The sequence below is a fragment of the Podarcis erhardii genome, assembly GCF_964252035.2.
Source record: "Podarcis erhardii genome assembly, chromosome: 10".
NCBI classification, from domain to species: Eukaryota; Metazoa; Chordata; class Lepidosauria; order Squamata; family Lacertidae; genus Podarcis; species Podarcis erhardii.
The window spans coordinates 18,844,145-18,856,997 of NC_138500.1; the positions used below are offsets into that span (position 1 = coordinate 18,844,145).

General features: G+C 43.6%; 1 protein-coding gene across 1 annotated transcript in view; it reads left to right on the forward strand.

The window, feature by feature from the left end:
- The window catches only part of CACNA2D4 (calcium voltage-gated channel auxiliary subunit alpha2delta 4), a 163,595-nt gene extending 151,164 nt beyond the window's left edge, over positions 1–12,431 (forward strand). The window contains 5 exon segments of the mRNA XM_081879036.1: positions 4,438–4,555; positions 8,788–8,899; positions 8,902–8,914; positions 10,165–10,235; positions 10,731–12,431. Coding sequence (XP_081735162.1) covers positions 4,438–4,555; positions 8,788–8,899; positions 8,902–8,914; positions 10,165–10,235; positions 10,731–10,826 — 410 coding nt within the window. The 3' untranslated portion in view covers positions 10,827–12,431.
- The last annotated feature ends 422 nt before the right edge of the window (positions 12,432–12,853 follow it).

The following is a 12,853-nucleotide window of genomic DNA, read 5'->3' on the forward strand; positions in this document are numbered from 1 at the left end:
AACTGCAGATAGTCAGGTTCTGATGGCTAGAGCAACTTCAATAAATAAGTTCATTCAACTTACTCATAATTTATTTATGTTAGAGAAGCAGATATGATTACAGGTTGGCTGAATAAGCAGCTCTAGCCCTTTATTCCCCCTCCACCATTCAGACAAAGGCTGGCTGATAAATGGCTTGTCTATAGAAATAAGAAATATGGGAGCTGCCCTTATGTCAATAAGATATAGCTAACCAAGATAAATATTAAAACTCTTTGCATCGTTTACACCATTTGTCATCATTATTAGCTACCAGTAAACCCAACAACAGGGGATGGGCCATAGCTCCGTGGTGTAGCACCTGCTTTGCATGAAGAAGACACCAAGTTGAATTCTTATTTCCCAGGTAGGGCTGAAAATAGCTTTGAGCTGAAACCCTGAGGAGCTGCTGCCAATTGGTGTAGACAATACTGAGCTAGATAGTCCAGTAACTTCCCATGTTCCAATATGTCACTAAAGCTTCAACATGTAAGATCTGGGGCATGTGAGGGTACTTCCCAGGTCAGCTGAGCACCAGCCTGCCCTTAGTCAAGGAGAGAAAAAACCTTCTCTATGATATCCTGGCAAGAGGTAGTATTTCCTTCCCAAATTCCAAACATCAGCAGTTGCTAAAGCTCCTGTGGAGAAGAAGTTGTTAAACTGGTTGCTTGCTCATGAGTAGCCCAGCCAGTAATCAGCCAGGATGGGCTACAGGTAGGTAAGGGTGAACTGCCCTGAGACGGCGGTATATAAATTCAAATAAATAAATAAATAGATTAGATAGGTAGATAGGTAGATAGACAGACAGACAGACAGACAGACAGACAGACAGACAGACAGACAGACAGACAGACAGACAGTGGGGCTAAGAAGCTCCAATCCTCCAGACTCTTGCTGGTGGATTATAAGCCTCGGAGGAATTGGGGAAGTAGGACAGCAGCATAGGAGTAACTGGTGGAGAGTAATATTTGGGGGTTTAGTTATTTCCCCATGAGGGCTGAAAGACAGAGAAGGGAGCACAGGTTGCTTCCGAAGGCAGTGGGCGCTGATCTATTAGGCCAATAGGGCACTGCCCTACCAACCGCAACCAGCTCCCAACTGCCTTCTTTCTTACAACCAGCCCAGGGGCTGGCCCTGCCTGCTGGTTTCTTCCTTCTAAGTGCCACTGTTGCCCTTCTATGGAGGAGGATTGGGGTTAAACTAGAATTAGTTCTGCCTATCATCAGCTCTGGCTCCTCCTACTGTTGGCATCCATGCCTTACAGCCTGTCTATCCCAATAGACACCAGCCCCCCACTGGGGAGCAGCTGGCCTGTGCATGTGCCGTAACATCTAGCAATCTGTGAGAGAGATTTCATACAATTTTACTGTGTTTTATGTAAACCACTCAGTGGTCTTGTATATTTAATAATATATGATTTAGGAAAGCAGAGATACAGAAACTCAAGGCCCTTTGCTATATCATTAAATGGTGCAGAGGTGCCGATCTCTGGACACATGGACGGCTGCTTGGGCTAGAAAAAAAATATCTTTGGGCTGCCCTGCTGACAGTGAAATGCCAGCAATTTAAAACCTATCTCTGTTGTTATTTTTCCGGATCAATGTGACTGCAAATATCAGGATGGCAGTGACATTTTGCTCCCTTTTGCCGATGCTGCTCAGGTGTTAATTCATGCTCATCTGTGGAATGAAACTGGGGGGTGAGGGGGGAAGGGAATGCCCTGCCCCAAATGTAGCAGTGGCTTCACTGTGTTCTGCGCTGTTGAAGCTGACTGGATTTGTTCCCTCTCCCCAGGCTCAATTTATTGCTGTTATTGCTCTGTGTCCAAGGAACTGTTTGGGGTATGAGGAAATTCACTTCCGATCCAGTTAAAGTGTGGTTTAACAGAGAGACAAAAGGGAGTTTGAACAGAATGAATCTCTGTGGCTCCAAGAGCAAATGTTATTTGTGAATGAAACGCAATAAGAAGATGGAAAGCATGCTGTGGATCTTCCCTTCCATACATGATACTAATGCAGTTCTACCTTGAGGAGAGGGAGAATCCAAGTTTGGATATGCAAAGTGAGCTGGTTGTGGACATGTAACTGCACAGCTGTAACTCACAGTTTTGCATCCTGGATAGGCCACATATTTTCCATGTTGGGTAATTTCTAGGTTTTAGTAAGGTGCACTGCACTAGAAGAGAAACCTAGAAAATATATTGAGTGCTAAATGTGGGGTCTATCTATACAGATGCTAAATCTGGCTCCCCCAATCAGGGTTGCACTGTGGTTAAGACTCCTGTCCACCTACATTTTGTCACATTGTAGTCAAGCTGTCCAATCAGCTGCCTTTATTAGTTTCTTGGGAGTTGGTGAGTTGAGGGGTTCCAGGTTCGAATCTTATCTAGAAGACCTTAGACAAGACAACCAATTTAGGGCAGGGGGTATTGCAAAACATCAGGGTGACATATGCAGGACTGGACAAATCCTTGCTATACAGCATGGAAACTTAATAAGACCTAGGAAAACAAATAGGTGTTGTTTACAATACTCATTGCACCATCTGGCATAAATTTATTTCGGTTTTAATCCCAGTTGAGGGAGGTTGTGTTAAAATAGCCTGCTGCTTCCTTCATAGTTGAAAGATTAGAACAGGGAATCTGCTGCATAGCTACGTTGAGGGAAACTTGGTGAAGAACATTACAGGCAAAGAAAAGCAACGGGAGGAATCAGATTGTCAGTGATGGTTTCACTGAAGCAGAGATTCAGTCACTTGCAAACCCCTCAGGAAGGACAGGTGCCATTGTGACAAAGCAATAGGAGCTCTGATGCTCACTTCCCAGCAGGAAGCAACAAGGAAAAGCGAGTCCCATTCTCTCTCCCCGCTTCACTGGTGCTTGACAGATGGGCTACACAAGTCTTCATTTTGTGTGCAATGGTGTTGCAAGCTTTGTGTCCAGATTAGAGCACTGCAATTTTCACAAAAGCTACAGTCACAGATTTGTGAAAGAGCCAGGATTGTTAGAGTGTTGGACAAGTTCAACCACCTGCTTGATTCCAATTCCAAGAGTTCACAGGTTTTACCTACCTGAGAAGGGAGTTGTGATGATAAGAGGATCCTGAGCTCCTTGAAGGGCAGGGAGATAAAAATTGATAGATTAAAAACAAACTAGAAAAAGGTGTGTTTTTTGGATATTTGTCACTGTCTCAACTCCCAATGAGTGACACAGACTCTATACGTGTTTGTGTGACATTTGCAGTATCTTTGTGTCTCTGAGTTGTCGTCATCGCACAAGAGAATAAATGCCAGCACAGCTTTTCTCCCTCAGGCCAGTGTGATGCAAATGTCCAACAGCATTTTGAGCATTTCTCTGTTTGAAGAACAGCAGCCCCACTGTTAGTTTTATCAAATGCAAACTTCTGCTGTTATTGATGACCAACCAGTTCACCCACTCCCTGACTATCTGGCAGGTGATTATTTTTCTCTCTGTGCAAACATATCCATGCGTTATCTCAGCTATCCTCAAATCTAAACATCATACATTGTCTTTCAAAATGTCACAATGACACCTGGTGTTTCTTTAAAATAATAAATAATGCACCTAAATGTTAAAAATGTTGACATGCAACACAATTAAGCTAGTTTTGTACACTCAGTTAATAACATAAATATTTAAAAAAATATTCATGCTTTCTTAAATGTTTTGGATTTCAGCTTTCCAAAAACTTCAAAAGTGATTGTTATTATTTTTGTATATATTTCAACAATTCCAAAGTCTGAAAGTCAGTAGCACAGGTGTTGTAAAGGTTTGGTGATCTGTCATGGAACAACCCCATTGAAGAAGATAACAGTGGTTACTCAGGCTTTGTTGCTGATGCCGAAGGGCCCCCGTAACAGTTCAAGCTTCAGGGTCCCCAAAATGTAGATCTTTCCACTGCAAGTAGTCAGTTCCTATGTGGGCTAGTGGGAGCTGGATAGTGGACTTTCTTTCTAGTAAAGCTTCCTTCTTAGGTATTTAGCTGCAGTTACTAAAGATTGGTGCTGTACTAGCCCAGCTCAGCCCGCTATATTTCACGCAGTCACTGTCGTTAGTAAAAAGTCTTCCTGTTTCCCCCATATGAGCCACCTAGTAATGTCTTGGCCAGCTGGTTTGATTCTAACCATGAACTAACTGCAAGTGGTTTCCCACTTGTTTGTGTGTTTTGACTTTCTAGCAGTAAACAGCCTGTCAGACTGATAGCTACATAATCCGACCATTGGCTGAAGGGTGGCCATATTCATGCTTCTAGGGCATCCTCATACACTGAGTCTCCCACACCACCTAGTGGCTGCCAGTAATCTTCGTTTTTGGGTCAACATCTTTCCACTTCTTTTTTCCACACCTCATTTGTTTCCTTCACCTGATTTTCTCACTCAGCCTCTTTTTCCCCATCTCAGCTCACAAGCACAAGAAGCACGACATGCTACAGCCATGTGACACAGAATACCCAGTGTTTGTATATGAACCTGCCATCAAAGAGACCAATGGGATTATTGAATGCGGAGACTGTCAGAAGTAAGAAATGTGCTCTCTTTCTTCCTTTTCTCCTACCTGTGCCTCTCAATTGTCTCTGGTTAGTCTGATCTCCAAGCAAACTAACTGTCCCTTGTTATCCTTGCAATGCCTCTTATTTTCCACAATTTCTTCTGAATTGCCTGCAACCATGAACTATTCCAACCTCAATTCAAGTGTCCGTTAGTAACAATAGTAGTGACAATTGCTTAGGACCCAGGTCCCTCACAGACCACTTCCTTCTGCATGAACCTGCCAGGTACAAAGGTCTGCCTTGAACACACTCTTTGCCTAGTGCACGGGTGGGGGACCTCAGACCCAGAACCACATTTTGCCCTCCAAGTCTCTCTGTCTGGTCCTTAGAACTCTCCTCAGCCACACTCTTCACTGGAAACCAGGCCTTGTAAGGGTCTGGAAACCAACCTTATGAGGAATGGTTGAGGGAGCTGGGTATGTTTAGCCTGGGAAAAAGGAGACTGAGAGAAGAGATGATAGCCATCTTCAAATATCTAAAGGAATATTGGAAGTTGTAGCAAACTTGTTTGCTCTGGAGGGTAGAACCCAAACCAATGGATTCAAATTACAAGAGATTCCATCTAAATATCAGGAAGAACTTTCTGGCAGTAAGAGCTGCTTGACAGTAGAATGGACTCCTTTGGAAGGTGGTGAACTCTCCTTCCTCAGAGGTTTTTAAACAGAGGACACGAGTGACGCTGTGGTGTAAACCACTGAGTCTTGGGCTTGCCGATCAGAAGGTTGGTGATTCGAATCCCCATGATGGGGTGAGCTCCCGTTGTTCGGTCCCAGCTACTGCCAACCTAGCAGTTCGAAAGCACGTCAGAGTGCAAGTAGATAAATAGGTACTGCTCTGGCGGGAAGGTAAGCGGCGTTTCCGTGCGCTGCTCTGGTTCACCAGAAGCGGCTTAGTCATGCTAGCCACATGACCCGGAAAAACTATCTTAGCAAACAAACATCGGCTCCCTCGGCCAGTAAAGCGAGATGAGCGCCACAACCAGCACCCAACTGGACTTAACTGTCAGGGGTCCTTTACCTTTATCTAGATGATCATCTGCCATGGATGCTTTAGCTGAGATTCCTGCATTGCAGGGGGTTGGACTAGATGACCCTTGAGGTCCCTTCCAACTCTACAATTCTGTGGTTCTGTGAATTCCCTTTAGAAAGATAGGCAAAACTGACAATGATCATGTTTTTTTTCTGCTTTTTTCTTTATAGGTTAGGGCATTTGCTTCAGTGTAGAACATTCCTGTTCCAAATAATTCATATCCATAAGGGCCCACAGATAAGTTAATTCTGTTCAACATCCATTTCTTTTCAAGGCAATCTTCTTTTCACACAAAGCTCTCCATAGAGTGTTTTCCCATGTGAGATTGTCCCTCATTTAGAGAACTTACATCACTCATTCTAAACTGCATGCAAGGGCTGAGAGGCATGTTTACCTGTAAGAACTCTACTTTGCCAACATTAAACAACTCAGTGTGCCTAAACACTGAATACTGGCACCAGAATATCTGAGCATTTGATGCTGTTTCCAAAAAACAGACAGACTCAAGTCTGGCTATAGTGAGTTTGAGAACTGTCAGCCCTGCCTTAGGCATTATCTTTTCTCCTCTCTCATTTATACTGTCAAGCAGTGCTATTTTTCTAGAAAAAGAGGTGCCAGAACTCACCATGAATTCCTTCCTTGTTCTCTTATAATGGCAAGGGTACCCACCTGAGCAGTGCTGAAACTAAGTTCTGGTGAGTTCCAGCTGAAATAAGCCCTTCTGTCAGGGCATTGGTTGCAGGTACACCATACTAGGAGCAAATTAGATTTGAATACTTTGTCTTGTGCAAATAAGCTCAGCCTTGCTCTTAGCAACACATGTCTCTCCTGTGTAGCTACTAATACCAGATAGTTTCTGAAGCAATTCCTATGATGGTTGGTATAAGCATAATGGGTAAATCACATGGGACAATTTCTTAGCTCAGCATGAACTCAGCAAGTGATCTCCAGAAAATTGTTCTCTCTCTCTCCCTCCCCTCTTGCCCCCTAACTGATCTAACTTACATGATTATTGTAAGGAAGCTAAGGACTAATTCAGACATTAGTATTTTCATGTAATGTTCACAGCTCTAATATCTAAAAGCTTCTTATTGCAGCATCCCACACTTACACCATTGGGAATTATGGTGCTGGGAGTTGGATGCTTCATTCCCTTGGGTGGTTGAAGCAGGTAGGAAGCTTCCAGATCAGGAGTTCCTGAAGTATGGTCTGTGGACCACAATTGGTTCTCAAGGTGTCTGTGAATTTGTGGCTGAAGATGGGAAATCATACATCCTTTGCATTTAGTTTTGTGTCAGTTTTTAATTGCAGTGGCGTAGCGTGGGGGGTGCAGGGGGGGCGGCCGCACCGGGCGCAACATCTGGGGGTTAGGGTTAGGGTGCGCAAATTACTTGCCTTGCCCCGGGTGCTGACAACCCACGCTACACCACTGTTTAATTGCATTGTTATCACTTTCTTTCTTTTCTTAATATTGTATTTTATTATATTACAAATTGAATTCTGTGGAATTGCAACTGCTACAGCAGGTAGAAATATCATTAAGTGGTTCCCCAAGCAAATTTCAAGTGGACCGGGGGTGTGGAGTTTGAGAACTACTGTTCTAGATGTTGCCACTTCTGTAGGGAGTGTTGCTGAAGGAAAAGCTTATCACTCAAATGTAACATTTGGACCAGCCCTAGGATTATGCCCATGAAGCATGTATTCCTATTCTTATTCTTATGCGGCTTTTAAATGATTCCATTAACTCAGACATGGTACCCAGCTGGGTACAGCTGGCAGGATTCTGTTTGCAGAGATGGCCATTTGAATAAAGCCTCCACAAGCCCACAGGAGGTGATCTAAGAACTAAAACTCAGGTGCTAAATATTAAGATGGAACTTTTCAGTTTTAGCTAAGTACACACCACTCATAGTCCCCAGCAGAGGGCAGTAGAGGACTATTGGTTTTTCTGGCTGTAGGCATGCTTAGAGTGCATTTTCCATATTACTTGCACATGAACACTTTATGTTGTCAGAAAATAATTAATAGTAACTATGAAAATGACACATATACAATAAATGAGAATTCAAGCCTGCGGTCCAAAATACAGCACCATATTCATAGCTAGAGAAGGGAGCAGACACAGAATGTTGTAGCCCCAGTGTCATGTGAGCAGAGTCTGTCCACGTCACCAGCTGATCCCTCAGTATTGGGCCACACATGGGACTTTATAGTCATTCTTTGAATGTGGCTCCCATGCATAGCTGTATAGGGTTTAATACGTACACTTTAATACACAGGTCAGTCCTGTACATACATTTACACTGGCTTGAACACACACTCTGAAACTGCAATCCTGCTTTGGCACACATAACTGTGGTGTACTTAAGTCAATGTGCTTCAATACATACATAATTAGTTCTTCGGCAGGCCCTTCCATGCATGAGCACTATGCTCATAATGCAGAGTACATTGAAGATGAACACTCAGAAACTTACAACCTCTGAATTGTGCATGGACACACACACACACACACACACACACAATGTATGTAGATGATGCATTCCCATCCAGAGTCAAGTATCATATCAATCCATTTACACAAGAGCTGCACTACAGTATTAACAGATTAGTCCACAGTACACAAGGATTTGTCCCTGCTTTATAACCCACAGCTCAAGTTTCTCAACCATTCTGCCTCCAATGCAATAAAATTGTATTTGTGTAATTGAAAGTGGCAGTCTTCAACTCAGTTCTGAATATTCCCTAACAGTATTCCCATTTTCCCTAAATACATTTTCCTCTGCCCCCTTCCCATTTGCTTTAATTCTTGCTGTTTCCTATTGCTTGAACCATGTGCTTGTTTGTGGTGGTGGGAAGGGAAGGGAAGGGAAGGGAAGGGAAGGGAAGGGAAGGGAAGGGAAGGGAAGGGAAGGGAAGGGAAGGGAAGGGAAGGGAAGGGAAGGGAAGGGAAGGGAAGGGAAGGGCAGGGCAGTGCTATTATTTTTTTTTAGAAAAAGAAGTGTTGGAACTCACCTCGTTATCTTAGAATGGCAATGGCACCTACCTGAGAAGTGCCGGAACTGAGTTCCTGCTGGAAAAAGACACCTCTGGAAGGGGCAAGGGGAGTATTCTGTAACCTTCTGTTCTGACCATAGTCTCTTGGGGTGGGGGGATCTTCTCGCCCTTACAGGATGTTTGTGGTGCAGCAAATTACCAACAGCAATCTCCTGCTCCTGGTTGTGGATGCTGTATGTGACTGCAGCAACTTTCCACCTGTCCTACTGCAACCTAAAGAAGTCAAATATATCTTTCTTCTGGTAGAGGTTGTACTGGGTTGTACTTCTTCCCATGTGGGCACGTGTTTGCTTTTTATAGTTGCAGGGACTCATGTTCTGGACCAGAACCATGGCATAGATGCACAGGACACCAACAGGCTTCAGGGAGATTTACATTGGGGCAGTGGAGTGTATGTTTGTGGGGGAAAGAGTGGTTATTTAAAAAACTTGCAAGGAAGAACTTCATTTAAAGACATACACATGAAACTATGAAGACACATTTAATATAACAGTAATTTTTTCCTTCAGTAGACAAATTTTAGCTCTGCAGCAACAGTGCTGGAAAAAATATGTAGATTGTAGCCCTAATTTTACTCAAGGTGGTTGTGACTAACTTATGTCCCATTGCTTCCAGTAGGTCTTACCCCTGGCTAACTGCTCCTGGAGTGGAGCTTGCTCATTAAGTGTGATCACTAGCCTTGAAAGCTGCTGCTTGGTTCTGCAGCCACCCATGATGGCTCCATTCCAACTAAAATCATGTTGAAATCAATGGGAAAATTAACTCCCACTAGTTTCAATAGAATTTAAGCAGTGTTCAGATTAAACTATGTTCAAAAATCCTAGCTGATCTTAACTGAGCCCACCTACTTACCAGGTGTAGGGACGCGGGTGGCGCTGTGGGTTAAACTACAGAGCCTAGGACTTGCCGATCAGAAGGTTGGTGGTTCAAATCCCCACAACAGGGTGAGTTCCCGTTGCTCGGTCCCTACTCCTGCCAACCTAGCAGTTAGAAAGCACGTCAACATGCAAGTAGATAAATAGGTACTGCTCTGGCGGGAAGGTAAACTGCGTTTCCGTGTGCTGCTCTGGTTCGCCAGAAGCGGCTTAGTCATGCTGGCCACATGAACCAGAAGTTGCACGCCGGCTCCCTCAGCCGATAAAGCTAGACAAGCGCCGCAACCCGAATTGGCCACGACTGGACCTAATGGTCAGGGGTCCCTTTACCGTTACCTTTACTTACCAGGTGTAGCATAAGTATTTTGAGACATGTCCTGCCTCTGACAGCACCCTTTATGCTAGAATGAGTGCATGGCATTCCATGTGAGTAGAGGCCTTGCAGTAGCTTCATAATCAAGGGCACCTCTATGGGAATACATCTTATGACTTGTACAGCCTAGTTGTAAACTGGAATTGTGGGACAACACAGCTCCTCCATAAATGGGATTGTTTCTGATTTTCACCATTTCCCCAAACTGCTATTAACCTTAACAGCACTGCACATAATGCGTCAGTGAAATGTGACAGGATGCGCTCCCAGAAGCTGAGGCGGCGACCAGATACCTGCCATGCATTCCATCCTGAGGTAAGGTGGGTTGAGGAATTGTTGCATTTGACAAAGTAGGTTCTGCCCCACAGCAGCCATGATAATGTGCTGGCCTAAATAAAATAAGCTGGGTTTTGAAATGTCAGTCCATAGATTCATTTTTAACCACCACAAGGCTGCCTCACTTGTTTGCCTATGTGGAGGCCCTAAAAATAGGGCCCAGTGCCCCCACCTGTCCATCAGTGTGTGTTTGATGTGATGTATGCAGCAAGCCTGTGCACACGTTATACATATAGCCAAGTGCATTGGGTTCCTTGCCGTGTGGTAGGCACTCATGAGCACGCATATTCTGCACGGACACAGTTTATCCTGCCAGCCCTATGAATGGATCCATTGTTATCGGGAGGTGGATTTGGCCATCCCCATTGCAAAAAAAGTTTCAATCATTTGGCCCAAGTTAAAATGAAGCTAGGCTTTAATTTTTGCTGCCCTCTAAATTCTACTTGCTGACCACATACTTGCTTTGTTTTTCAGGAAAACGCCCAGGACTGTGGAGGAGCGGCAGAGATTTCTGCCTCATTAGCCCTGCTCTTCCTTCCTCTGGGAACCACAGCTCTTCTCTTGCGGTGACAAGGCCCATCAAAGTCCTTATTTTGGACCAGAAAGGCAAATGCTCTATTTTGAGGACCATGCTACTTGGGCACTTAAGACAACTGCTGCATGCCAGAGCATGTGGACAATGCCACAGAGGCTCAGGAACTTCTTCGGCTGCATCCTCCAAGGAACTTGCTAGCTGTGTTGTGTTTGGAAGTGTGGCTTCCCTTCTTCAAGGAGCTTGCAACTGAGGGTGGGGCACCTATGGCTATGGACCAACAGGCTCACCAAGCTGTGTGATCTCACAGCTTACCCTCCCTGCCTTAGCAGCATGGAAAAGTTTACACTGGTGGGGGAAAGGCCTGGAACAGTGGATAGCATTTGCCAAATGGATGGACTTAACCTGTAACTTACCCTAGCTGCAGAATGGGAACAGTCAGTACTATCTGCTAAAGAGAAGCATCTCATAATCCCCTTTTAACTTAACAGACACCTGGGCAGTTCTGCAGGAGAGGCAGGAATATCACCTTCTTAAAGAAGATAATGGTCATCAACAGAGATTCATTTCTATTGTCAAGAAACTGGAGAACAATATTGCCAAGCCAGGCTTTGGCAGGGATTCCTGTATCCGGCAAGGAGTTCCTGCAACTCTGCCTACTGCAGACATTTAAGCTCTTCTAAGGCTACACAGAGAGCTTTCGTCTAAAATAGCTGATTCAGACAATGATTAGATTTATCAGCTTAATGTGAAAATAGCTCCATGTGTTCTATTTCAAGAGGCATGATGCATTATGGGACGTGGTTGCAGGTTGAGAATTTCATCTGAAAACTTGGATGGCTACTACCAGCCAGTATAGACAGTACTGAGCTAAAAGGAATAATGTTTCTACCTATGTTTCTGTGTTATTAAGGCAAACTTAAACTCTAGCCTTAGAAATATTCCTTCTGTCCACACCTCTCAAGTTCCCTCAGCTTCACATCGCTGGACAAGGAGTTTAGCCATAACTCCCTTGCATAGGTTACAAAATTACATAGGTTACAAAATTAAACATGGCGAGGCTAAGTGTGCACATTAGCTTTGTTAGACGCAAATGTTTAAAAGCAGACACTTTTGGGAAGTCTACAGATGCACAGGAAATATGACTGTCACCTTCCAGTTCCTACTGTATGCTGCAATATTATTTTGCCAGACATGCTGACGGCTTCATGGATGCACCAGCTGTATAATACAATCTTTATCAGTTTTCAGGGAAGAAAGTAACCCCTCAGAGCTGTGCTAATACAATGTGAAATTTCTCTCAACTTTTGAAAGCCATTTTGCCTTATGAACGAAACTATGGGCAAAATTTTCACCACACCAAGTTTTTGTTTCTAGATCCCAGTAGTTTACGTGCCAGGCGTGGGCTGATGGTTGGATAGCCAAGACCTTAAGACCTCAGAAATTGAGAAAGGAAGGAAGCCATATTACAGGACTGCTGGTATGTATTTCCTTGACATGACTAGCATTTCAATAAGAAAGTCCTACTCTCAAATCCCTAAGGGAGATTTGTGACAGTACAGAAGTTGTTGAACTTTTGCTTTTGTTTTTGTAAAATGTGTTTGACATTTGGCCTCTTTTTAAAATATGACATTTTCATTATATTTTTGTTTCATGTCTTTCTTGGTTGTCATACACAATATGCCACAAAATCCCATCACAGGTCATACTGGAATTATGCTGAAAATGGACCCACACTTACATTCACAAGTAAATGTGCTTAGATGTATTTACAATATTCCAGTATAGTGTAAGAGCTTCACATTGTCAAACTGACCTTAATATATGAGCACAGGGTGTGTTGAGAAAAAAGTGTAAAAAAAAACCCCAAACATCGGGAAGGGTTATGGTTCTCTACTCTTGGTTCAAAAACATGGAAGAACAGCTTTCACCATTAAATGTAACACAAACCAATTTCTATATTTCCAGGCCACATTCCCATCCATACTTTTCTATACATCTATCCAGTTCTTATATGATCATGAATGAGACCAAAAAGACAACACCCATCAAGCCTCCACTGCAT